Source organism: Anopheles ziemanni, chromosome 2 (assembly GCF_943734765.1).
Source record: "Anopheles ziemanni chromosome 2, idAnoZiCoDA_A2_x.2, whole genome shotgun sequence".
NCBI classification, from domain to species: Eukaryota; Metazoa; Arthropoda; class Insecta; order Diptera; family Culicidae; genus Anopheles; species Anopheles ziemanni.
The window spans coordinates 74,433,614-74,446,046 of NC_080705.1; the positions used below are offsets into that span (position 1 = coordinate 74,433,614).

At 44.3% G+C, this 12,433-nt stretch overlaps 1 protein-coding gene across 1 annotated transcript; it reads left to right on the forward strand.

Annotated features, from left to right (window-relative positions):
- The first annotated feature begins 1,076 nt into the window (after positions 1 to 1,076).
- Positions 1,077 to 10,902, forward strand: LOC131287771 (scavenger receptor class B member 1-like). The gene is made up of 7 exons (XM_058316858.1): positions 1,077 to 1,137; positions 6,641 to 6,893; positions 8,371 to 8,544; positions 8,696 to 8,888; positions 9,776 to 10,151; positions 10,311 to 10,432; positions 10,513 to 10,902. The coding sequence occupies exons 1-7, from the start codon at positions 1,077 to 1,079 to the stop codon at positions 10,900 to 10,902; spliced, it is 1,569 nt and encodes a 522-aa protein (XP_058172841.1).
- The last annotated feature ends 1,531 nt before the right edge of the window (positions 10,903 to 12,433 follow it).

Here is a 12,433-nt window from a genome sequence, read left to right on the forward strand (position 1 = left end):
GTAGTACAAACATTTATCACGTAAACCCTTGAGAAGGAATTAATCATACACTCCAGTGGCAGCGGAAGCCGTGTTTCTTTTTCTCTCGGTCCTATGATTTGAATGAAAATGGATTAGAAACGCACCGCCGAACCAAATACTATAAGATCCTAATGAGCAAACCTACCCATCGAAAGGGATGAAGGGCAGCCTTCCGGGTTTTTTTTTCTGTGTGTGGCTCGGTGCGTACTTCACACCCCGAACGGGCGTCGGAAAACGTAAATACCAAGGCAAACCGTAAATAAAAGCACCACACAGCAATAGTGCACCGGCAAACGAACGAAAAACTTTCCCAGCGCGAGGTTTTCTCGTTCACTTTCGTAGTTACACAGTCCAGGTGGACCTTTTGAGCGCGAGTCCATCTGTGGGGGTATTTCACCGTCAATGTCACGCTGTTATTTTAACCACCGAAGAAGAGGAAAGGGAAAACGGACACGCGTTAATGCTGGCTACAAAAATATAAAAAGCCAAAAAACCTGTATACCGGACGTGGCTTGGCAAGGTCGGCACTCGATGGCGGATCGGGATATAATCGATCGTGGCGGTGGCTTGTTTTACTATTTCTTTTGCCGTGACTCAAGCCTAGGGGAGAAAACGCACAAAGAAGTCTTTCCTCAAGAAGAAAACGTCAAGGGTAGTGTACAAAATCTTACCAAGTGATACCGTTTAGCGTCGTAGTAAAACAAGATAGACACACAGTGAAAAACTACGACATTAAAAGGAAAACCCGATTGCAATCATCGATTCTGTTTCAGGGGGAAATGAAAAGAAATTGATTAAAAGTGTTGCACACACGTACATACCCTGCCCAAGCTCCGGCGCGTAGAAATTTTCGCCCCCAGTGTGCAATCGAACTATCTATTTCTTTTTTCCTCGCCTAACACCCGTTCATCTCTCCGCCAACGTAGCGAAAGCGTTCGAAAATCGAGCGGAAAAGAAACCACATCCTGCGCGGATTGGATTGGCAAAACGCGCCCACCTCCGACTAGCAGTAGCAGCAGCAGCACACCGGACAAACAAACAAACAAACATAAAACATGTACGGCCAAAGCAATCGGTTATGCGCCAAACTGTCCAGCGCTTTTCTTCGAAAGTGGTGTAAGTATCTGCAGGGGAGGGAGTGGTTAACAAATGCGGGATACATATACATCGGGGGATAATGCGGGGCTCTTCTTCAGGTCTTTTCTACATGTTTCTACCTCAATAAATAAAGCATTAAGAAGTGAGCAGGAGACACAAGCTTAAAGAGAAGCATTCAAATATTTCAAGCAAAAGAATAACTACGAATAAAATCATTTGACAGTTACGTTGTTTCTGTTCAAATAAGAGCAAAATATTAAAATTGCTTTCGTTAAGATTCTTCTACCTGTTCTTTCAACTTTGATCTCGTTATTACTGATGCAATATTTAAATTAACCTTATTATTATTCGCATTAGGCGCATTAACGTTCTTTTCTAAGCCAAAATTGCATAAATTTGAATTTCTTGGCAACATAAAAGATGTTCGATCATTTGTGTTTGCGCAAACCGTTGGAGTATTTTTCTGTAATATAAACATTAAACATTTTAAATTTAGTTCCAAGTAAATTAAATGATTTACCAAATTGATGCAAGTAGCTAGCAACGATTGGTTCGAAGAATAAGATTTCATTTACTTAAAGCATACAAAAATTATGCAACATACAAGCAGTTAACAATATTAAACGGTGTTTAACAGTTGGTAAAATGCTTAATCGATCAGTTATTTCCATATTCAGCCAGTATATGTAAAAACAAATGGAAAAAATATCTTGAATTTATTGTATTTATGTCAAAAGATGGATGCATTGATTATTACAATTTTCTTAATTGATACACTTCGATGTAATTTTAAACTGAATATAGCTCATAAACAAATAAGTCTACCTGTGACATGATTTAGACCACCATTTAGCAAAACCTATTTTTTCATTGAAGGGTTTAAATCGTTAGGCGTCAACCTTGTCCCATTCCAATGTAGGTTGGCCAAGAGCCCTCCTTAAACACATAAATTATTATCTCTTCCCAAGTTTCACCGAACGTGTACTCTTGTAAAAAACCATCGACGCAACTTCGTATGTACGTGTCAATATATAAGTTTTTTTTTAATTTTTCGTTGTTTTCTACAAGTTTTAACCACAACATCTTCTTCTTTGCGATACAACCCCTTTTACACTGGTACTTTTCTTTCTATTTGTTCCTCAATTTCATTCCCCCCTGCTTTGTGTCACTTTCATCCATTCTTTCACTTCAAGTCGAGCTGTTTCTTTGTTTGAATTCCACATTTCTCTCGGCCCCGTGGACCACCTGACGACAAAGACTTCCACCGTGACTCCGTGACGATTTTGTCGCGTTAATCTTTCGATCAAAGATTTGGCAGACACAGGTTCCGTGGTTCGCATTCGTGGTGGTTGTCCCACTGTTTGGGTGGCTATTGGTATGCGTGTCTATTGGTTTGAGGTCTTGTGCACACTATGGTGCTCCAAAGCCGTCCGTCTCTGTCGGTGGTGGTGTGATCGTCCGAAGTTTCCGACTCTTATGTTGCTGGAGTCCACGCAACTCGGAGCACAGAAGGCTGCCACGGCATTCGGGGCTGACCCATACGTAATGAATCCGGTTTCTTTCCAACAAGCCTCAGCAGCAGTTTGTGGTCGCCCGATGCCCCGATGCTGGTGTGTTGGTGCTGGTGGCTAGGTTAATGGAAAGAAATTACCATTGCGTAAGGTGCTTCGCTCAGGTCCGCGCTGGAGCCCGCGCTAAAGAAAGCAAAAATGGCACACATAAAAAAGGTGTTTTGGTAACGACATAAGACGGTGCGCGGACGTGCGCACGCTAGGCAAATGAAACAGTTTTGGGGAGAGTTCACACTTTTTTTCTCTTTGGGTTGGGTTTGTACCTCGCAGTTCAAGGCGACACATTGCGGATTTTCCAAAAATGCTCCAACCCCTTTCGCCCTGTTGAATGCTGGCACATAGCGGACCAAGAAGGGTGAGAAATCATCTTCGACGTGAGGCAGAGAGGGATGCTTTCAGGGGGTTCCCACGATGAGAAAGCAATAAATGGCACGAACGAGAGCGAGCGCGCGCTGGTGTGAGAAAACAGATTCATAGATAAAAACAATTGCGTTAAGTTACAACATGGGCTATTCAAATAAACCTTTGACCGGCCTTCAGATAGAGTTTGAAGATAAAAAGTTGGCTCCCCAGCTCTCAATGTTACCATCTCCTAAGTAATCTTTTACGGAATTAGTAAGGCGGTTAAATCTGAACCAAATCCGACGGTTGGGATGTTTAAATATTTTGCTTTAACTGTTAGTAGATGCATCAGACGTATGTTTCTTTATGTTTCTTCGGCTCCCATTTCCTCTACTTTATTAAAAAAAATGTCCTTTTCAAGTAGCTTTGATTCAACTATCAAATATGGCGATGAGAGTTGTTTAAGTTAAAATAAAAACCTGTATCCTGAAAAACAATTTCAATTTTCATAAACAATCTTCGAAAAATTGCCATTTATAATAAATTTTACGTTTGTTAACAAATTACTAATTGCTAATTACTAATAATTACTAATTACTAATGAATGTATACAAATTTGATAATATTTTCTTGCACTATAGCTCTTTTATTCAAAAACCATTCAATGCAAATTTTTCAGTTAGCATTTTTGAGTTGGCATTGACGTCAAAAAAGCCATTTCCTCAAATCGAGAACTTATTAATGCAAATAGCGTCAAGGATGGCGTAGAATTTTCCAGATGGAGTCAATGATAAGCTTCTTCCGCCGCGCTTCCCGCCCGATACTTCCGTTTGCGGGAATTAAGTTTAAAAAAATCAAACCGGTCTTCGACAACCGATCGTAAATTACCATCGTCTTTAGAACGGAACATGGGGAACTCGATGTTGGACTTATCTCGACCCTCTCCGGTCAAAGACCCGTTTGAGGTGGCAATTAAAAATCGAAGATTCAATCCGAAGCAAGCCAAGCGGGATGTCCGGAAAAATCAAGCCAAAAATCATCTGTTTATTCCAAGATGGCTGCGAAGAAGATCGCGACAGGTTTTTGTGTCTGTAGTTTGCGTTCAGCCTCTCGACGGCATTCCGCGCTGTGGTGTTCGCTTAAGCCGTGCGTCTTAATTCTGCGTCGACGAAGTGTGATTTTTTCACGTCTGGATCGCGGAGTTGAGCGGTGGCATTTGAAGGATAACTTTGATGGCCGTGTCAGGGTCACGCTAGGACAGCCGATATCAATTAGGCGGCGACAAAAGCGACGAAGCGAGGCTCTCCGGTTAATGATAGTGACTGGCCAGCTCGAATGGGCCTAATGGTCGCGACCAGAAACGTTAGAGGGTTTTTTCATCCCCCACAAGACCTTCAGCTTAAGAAAGTGTACACACAATGTGTGCAAGAAATGGTTCATTACGCGCAGCCAGCGCACCATCGTCGAGCGAAGGGTTAAAGGAAGTAATGGTCGTTTTGCTGTAATCTCCGCTAGATGCACCGTAAATCCATTAGCATGGAAAGCTCGAACACGATCAAGGTTTAATTGATAATTAATGTACTGCGAGGCTGAAAGTGGTACGCGAAGCAGAAGTTCTTAAGAAAAACGGTTTGCAGCGAATCATTAAAATCAACGAGCGGTTGTTTGCCAAAGTTCTTTTTTTGTTTCTGCTCAGGGGTTAAGCGAGACCGATTTCTATTCTACTTATGCTCTTGGGGTACCAGTTTAGTCACGCAGAAACTGAAAAATGTTATTGCACGTCAGTGCTAATCATCCTGTCGAAGTATGCTAACACATTGGACGATAAACAAATGTGCAGTAAAAAATAGACGGCTCAAAATACAAAGAAGCAAGATGCTATACATAAAAAATGTAAGACTAACCAATGAGAGATACATTCAGATAGGACCTTCAATTGAAAAAATCATCTTTTCTACAGATTTTGTTTACCAGTAGGACTAAGTTGCAAATTTTTATGTTTCATCACTGCTAACATTCTGAATTTTACAATAGAATTTGATAACTAATGTCGATCTTACAAATGCTTCAATGAAACTTATCTATCTTGGTTTGGTCGCTAAAGTGATGAAAGTAAATGACAATACTACCCACTTCAACTATATTAACAACTTAAACTACAAGAATAAATATTACTCTTGCATTCAAAATTATCCAACTCAAACTAGAGTTGCTAACCAGAACGAACGAAACGAAGTAACGATTTTTGTCTACATTCACAATATATTGTCTAAACATCTGCTAACAAAGCGAATGAACGAACTTTTGCTCTCCTCCGCGGTGTAATGCCTGCAATCTTATTTACTAAACAGTCTAATCGACTAGATCTTTCTGGATTTCCGATTTAATTAAGCTCTCACGAGTAAGTTAATCAGACGAGTATTTAAGGACAAACTCGCTACGGTTTAGCGTGTGGGACACACTCCAAAGCAATCGGGTCACGAAAGTGAAACCGAAAACAAACCTGCAGTACATGTTTGGCTTGATGGCGGACAAAACAAACGGCATACCCACCATGATTGCTCCATGCCGCACCGGCGGCCTCTCGTAGACAACCCGAGTGCCGGGACGTATCGGGTTTTTCGGGGCTCGGGTGAAGTATGCTGTATCGTTTTGGATGGTGTTCGGATCATTTTTCCCACCGGTTTACGACTTGCCGGTCGTAAAACAATGCCGGTTGCTCTGATAGCCGCAAGTGCAAGTGTGCGGTACCGCAAATGTTGGCCACCGATGTTGCCAAGATGTAGTGCCCTACCTGTCCGCCGAAGCCACTAACCAATCTTGCCCTCCCGCGGACGGTGGGAACTTTTCCCAGCTTTTCCAACCACAGCTCCGCGGAGCAGGCGTAAGCTGGACCGAGATCTTTTACGGCCTAGGGCCATTCGCCCGCAACTACAATGGCGAGTGCGGGGCAGAAAAGAGGGGAGAGGGGGGAAATGGCATGGCGGATGGGAGTGGATAGGCGTTGAGGAAAAATGTGTTCCACAAACGGCGGTACAAGCCACATACCGAGTGCCGACATAAGCGCATTGCATCATTGCCATGCACCAAGCTCGATGGCCAGGATGGATCCCACGTCACCCACCACCCTACCTGCGTGTATTAAGGCCACACACGTCAACCACGTATCGACACTGGCCAACAGCGTTTAGCAAACGGAGTTGGTGTTATTGAAGTTTGATTAATTTGCATTAACTGCAACGAACTGAGGGTCTACCCCGGACGTACTTGACCTTGCGCCGACTTATCACCCGGGTCAGGTGTCTTGCTAAGCGGCAAATCTCCGTTCTGCCATCGCCAATGTCTTCCACTTGTGCAACCGCATCGGAACCGGCTCATGATCACCTAGGGAAAAATTGCATCCGACAGTTGAAGGGAGTGAGACATGAAACGTGACATAACTTCCCCGAGTCAACTTCTAGAAAGCTTAATCCCAACACCTAAGTGGGAGCCACACATGGGGGTCACTCCGGTATCATACGTCAATCGAGCCTAACCTTCCGCGTCAAAGTCTAATCGCTGGCATTTCCTTTACTAAACCCTCGTTTCCTTTCCGCCTTTCGTTGCAGGGTTCGTGATAGCGTTTGCCCTCAGTCTGCTGGTGCTGGGCGTTCTAGTCACATTCGGGTTCACGGCGTTTATCCGGACCATCATCGACCACCAGGTGGCGCTGCGGGTGGGCGGACAATCGTTCGGATGGTGGTCGCGGCCACCGGTCGAGCCGATCATCCGGATCTTCGTGTACAACGTCACCAACGCGGATGAGTTCCTGAACAACGGCACCAAGCCCATCCTGGACGAGCTGGGTCCCTACGTCTACGTGTAAGTAACCAAGCAGGGCCTACTATTCTTTGCGACTTGAAACGCTATAAAAGGTATAGAATCTCCAGGAATTATTCAAAGCATGTATTTTAACATTCAACCAACAAAAGTACAATGCATTCGGTATTCCTAACTCGATCTTTGGACCTTCACCAGCAAGTTGTTGCTGCATTTGCTAGCCTTTATCAGAAAATCTCTAGTCATTTGAAGGTAACATCAACTTTTACATAATCTTGATGTTTGCTAGACTATTATTCCTGTTATCGTTTGTCTATAAGATGTTGTGCAGCTATTTAAAACTTTACTGAAACATGCAGGGTAGCAAAACTGTCTAAAATAGTAGTGAAAATGGAAAAAAAAGTATTCTATTCTACTCCTTTAATTAACTTCTTTCATAACCAAATATTTTTTGAAGTTTGACAATTTTTAAAGAACACCAAATTAAATTGTTGAACTAATCAAACATTCATGGAAGAAATCCTATTTTTTTTTAAATTGAAGAAGGGGTTTCGTAATTCTGCTGCACATAAATTAAATTTAATTACCCAACGTTAAGATACCAACAGGGATCATGTGTGACTCGTGTATTATGGACGTAATCTGCAACAAGATCATCTGATGCTATGGACTTGAATTGTTTTTTTAAGAATATCCTCGGTCATAAGAACGACCATTTCATATTTTACGACGTGCGCATGTCTTTTATATATCCCGAGTAATGGCCGCTAGAGTAGCGCTATCATAAAACTTTGCTCAACGACTTTGATGATATGTTTGTTATGTGTTTAGTCAAATCTACTCATGCTATCCGCACGTAACCCAAGGTTAACGAGGGCCGGTTGGCAAAAGATGTCGCCACATGATACACATTTCCAGGCAGGAGGTGAAGGTCAGAATCTATCAACCTATTTTTTTCGCCAGAGCCTAAATGGAAGGGATGTTGCAAGTAGGATGTCTACACAGTGGCAGCGCCAATCGTCAAACGATCACCATAGTAGATACAGCCAAGCGCAAATGCGCATGTCATTAGTGGCAGGCTTGGTCGCGAGATCTTCCTCGTTCGCCGCTCGGTCTGCCAAAATCCCGGGGTGTTTGAAAAACAAAATGCAGATTTGCGAAACTGATATCGCAGAAGATGACAACGACTTTAGGGGATGTAGCTTTCGTCGTTTGCATGGCCCAACTTACTCAATTCACGCAAAAGCTTGTAAGAGAAGTGCACAGAATTAAGTCTGTTATCGAGACTTGAAGATAGTTGCGAAATTAATTGCTTTTCCGTGGAGCCCAACCATTTCCGGTTTGTTGTACATTACACACACGGGGAATTCCAGTACGTTTGATTGCTTACTTTTAATTGCTCCGTGGAGTACAGATCAGTTTCTCCCCTCGATCGAGAGATCAGTCCAATAATTATCCTTACTCTGTTTGCTCGCCATCTTTCACGTTTGTTCACCGACGACGCCTGGCCAATGTACAGTCAAACATGGGAAAAGGTCAACATTCGAGAAAACCCGAACGGCACAATTAGCTACAACCAGAAGCGGGTGTACATCTTCAACGAGGACCTATCCGGCGGCCTGGAGGACGACGTCGTCATCGTGCCGAACATTCCGATGCTGAGCGCCACATCGCAGAGTAAACACGCGGCAAGGTGAGTCCGGGTTCGGTTGGTTGCTGGGAAAACAACAGAGAATTACCCCACAAATCAAACAGTCCGGTCGGCGCGACGCACAGTGACTGGCGGCAGCTCCACGTGCCAGACAGCACACTGATATATGCTCATTTATCTGCCCCGGAAACAGGTTTCTACGACTGGCGATGGCGAGCATCATGGACATTCTGAAGATCAAACCGTTCGTCGAGGTGTCGGTCGGGCAGCTGCTGTGGGGCTACGAGGATCCGCTGCTCAAGCTAGCAAAGGACGTCGTACCCAAGGAGCAGAAGCTACCGTACGAGGAGTTCGGACTGATGTACGGCAAAAACAGCACATCGAAGGTGAGTCACCTAGTAGGCGGTTGCTACTAAAACGTGGTCGGATAGGTTAGGTACACACCGTGGGCCAGCGATCGATCGAGCGTGATCGTGATGCTGCAAATTGTAGTGTGACATCTTCATAATGGACCACGGGCAGGCTATTTGTACAGGCCCACCACTTACCTCGCCCTTGCGGAGGTATTTAAGAGCACTCACATAGTACTGACAGCGTGACATTTAACACCCTGTTGCCTTGTTACGGCGCAACTACAGAGGACAATGCATATACCGTGACTGAATAGCAAATAGCACGCCCCGCAGGCTGAAGTCATTTATTTGTTTTTAAAATCTGACTTTCAAACAACTGTCGGTGATATGTTTCGATATTGAAACGAATGATAACATCACATCAAATATGATATATTTAAAGGGTCAAGGATTACCAAGAAGGAAAGGCAAAAGAAAACGAACGTTAAGTAGGCAAGGACAGAAAACGAGAAAACAGAAATCGAAACAAAAAGCCAAGGACTTTTGGCTTTAACTCCAAGTTGCTTTTGATGTCTTTCGGCTTCCGTGGGATAGCATAGGCTAAAGGGCGGGAGACAGGTTTTAATTTGATCAAAATAGCTCTAAAATAAGGTCAACGGTATCGAATACCTTTTTGATGCAAATTACGACCGCCCATCTAGCATTGTATAAGTTACGAATGGAATGTGTGCGTTAAATGGTGCTAATTAAAGTGACATTTACAACTTTATCAACATTGTGACTTTATCAACATAGTAAATAACTCATGCGACTCATAAAGTCTGCCTCAAGATCATTATGTTTCCAGTCGATTCCGTTGCTTGAATTGTCTTAAACTACGATAATTGAGCCTTATGCATTTTTGGACGTCTCCCTCACAGGACACTGTGACTGTTTGGACCGGAGTGGACGACATCACGCAGTACGGCATCATCGACAAGTACAACGGCCGCTCGCACCAGACGCACTGGCAGACGGAGCAGTGCAACCGGCTGAACGGCACGGACGGTTCCATCTTCCCGCCGCGCATCACCAAGAACTCGACGCTGCACGTGTACGAGAAGGACCTGTGCCGACTGTTGCCGCTCAGCTTCGAGAAGGAAGTGACGGTCCGGGGCGGCGTCAAGGGCTACCGATTCACCCCGTCGCCGGACGTGTTTGCCTCGGTGGAGAAGAATCCCAACAACATGTGCTACTGCCCGGCCGGCCCACCCTGTGCGCCCCACGGACTGTTCAACGTTTCGCTGTGCCAATACGGTAAGTACGTGCACCGGTAGTGCCGACGATAAATCTACAACCCATTTCGGTTTGATACAAATTCTGTTAGCTCGAAAGGTTATTAATCAAACCATTTTGGAGTGTCAATGTTTTAGTTTATCTTTCAATAATTGAGTATTTTACATTCCCATTCCACAGATTCCCCGATTTTGCTCAGCTTCCCACACTTCTACATGGCTGATCAAACGCTACGAACGGCAGTGGAGGGCATTTCTCCACCCGAGAAGGATAAGCATCAACTGTTCATCGACGTGCAACCGGTATGTCAGAGTGCATTAAAGTCTCTCCCGTCCCTTTTCTTAACATGTAATGTTTTCCCTTTTCCAAAAATTTCCCACAGGACATGGGTACCGCGTTGAGGGCGCGCGCACGAATCCAGATCAATCTCGCCGTCAGCCAGGTGGTCGACATCAAGCAGGTCGCCAACTTCCCCGACATCGTCTTCCCGATCCTGTGGTTCGAGGAAGGCATCGACTCGCTGCCCGACGAGATTCTCGACCTGATGAAGGTGGCCACCAACATACCGCCGCGGGCCAAGTTCATCCTAACGATCGCACTGTTCGGCCTCGGAGGATTCCTGTTCGTGGTGGCCGTCATTTGCCTCGTCCGAAAGTCGCACCGCCAGAGCACGCTGCACCTGGAGGGTTCAAATTACCTGGCGACCGCGTCGGTAGATCAGGCCAAGAAGAAGGCCAAGATGGACAGTGGCATGAACAGTAAAAGCAATTAAGAAGGGAGGGTGCAGTTGGTGATAGAATTGAAGCTTAGCTAAACGCAGTCAAACTCTTGACTACCAGGATGTCTATTCGCCATTAGGTGTCGGACGATGGGAGCTTATTGGCTCCGCTAACCCACCAACTGAACAGGAAACCACTACCGCGTTCGGGCTGGTGGTGGAAGAGACGATAAGCTTCCTCGGAACGCTCGGGAAGCTATGGTATGGGGGGGATACAAGTGGCTAGGATCGGCTATGTGGGATATTATTTGCTCAGTACTTCAAACTCTATCGGCTAGGACGTACGCTAAGGGGACACTTCTGGGAAATGTTCTAAGCCCTGCAGGAACATACACATGCGTAACTCATTTCCTAGCTGCAGAGGGGAAGAAGGGTGGATTCCACCGACTGGTAGAAAAAAGGTCGGCGATGATGTCCGCGCCGGGAGTGAAGGCACAAAACGAAACTGCAACGAAATACTTTGGGACACATTTTGACTACTACGCTTAGCGTACATGATAGGACAAACGGAGGGAAAATCGATTCGCAAATCCTTCGACCATTTGATGTGATGTATACAAAAAACAACGAAACGATGAATAAGTCGAGTACAGGTAGTTCTGCTGCCAACGTGCTCTAGAAAGGTTTTTTTTTAATATTAAACATGTCTTTATTTCATAAATTCACACCAACCATTAATTTGCTCAACTGCGGGATCCTGTGAAATATTTGTTGAAATTTTAATTTCTGTATTCGACCTGTAAATTAAAAGTTCACACCCGTATCAGTGTATTTAAAATTAAGCGACAATGTGTGTCTGGATGCGACGTTGGCACACGTGTTACTGCGCACACGTGGCTAGGAGAACATGCGATACAATGCACACAACTGCTCTGCATCACAAGCTACTAGATCCGTTTTCGTTTAAAAGTGTGTTAAATGTGAAACACATCCCACAAAATCGCACGAAATGCAGCTCACAAGCATGCTTCAGTTGCCAAATATACATGTATTGTCTTTTCTATTTTCCCCCTCCTTTTTTCTCTTTGCTATTGGTTTACTAAGAACCCTCTATATTTACGCCTTTATCCCTTTTACCCGGTATGAACTGTAATGTAATATGTTAGCTTGTAAGTGTATAAATAGGTACGGTGGCTAAGGACAGATGGGGATAACAATACAATCACAAACAGAAAATAAGGGATTCAATGAGATACACCATAAACACAGGCGGTCGCATATAGTTAAGCTTAAGCTGCATCAAAAACAACCCTTTTATCGCAACGGGAATCGCGTCACAGTGGTTGAACAGTGGTGACGCGTGCTTCAGAATTCGATTGGAAGCATTCGGGGCACACGCGCGAGTACCCGCGTCGCCCTTGGGCGAATGTAGGAAAATCTAGAAATGTGTTTTATGTATCGCATTACAGACGCCCTGAACGGCTATAGTGTTACTTTTTCTACTGTGGAACAAAGAGGATAAAAATAAAACAACTTTAATAAAAAACAACCATACATCTTATCAATGATCCCTAATCAATTGAAA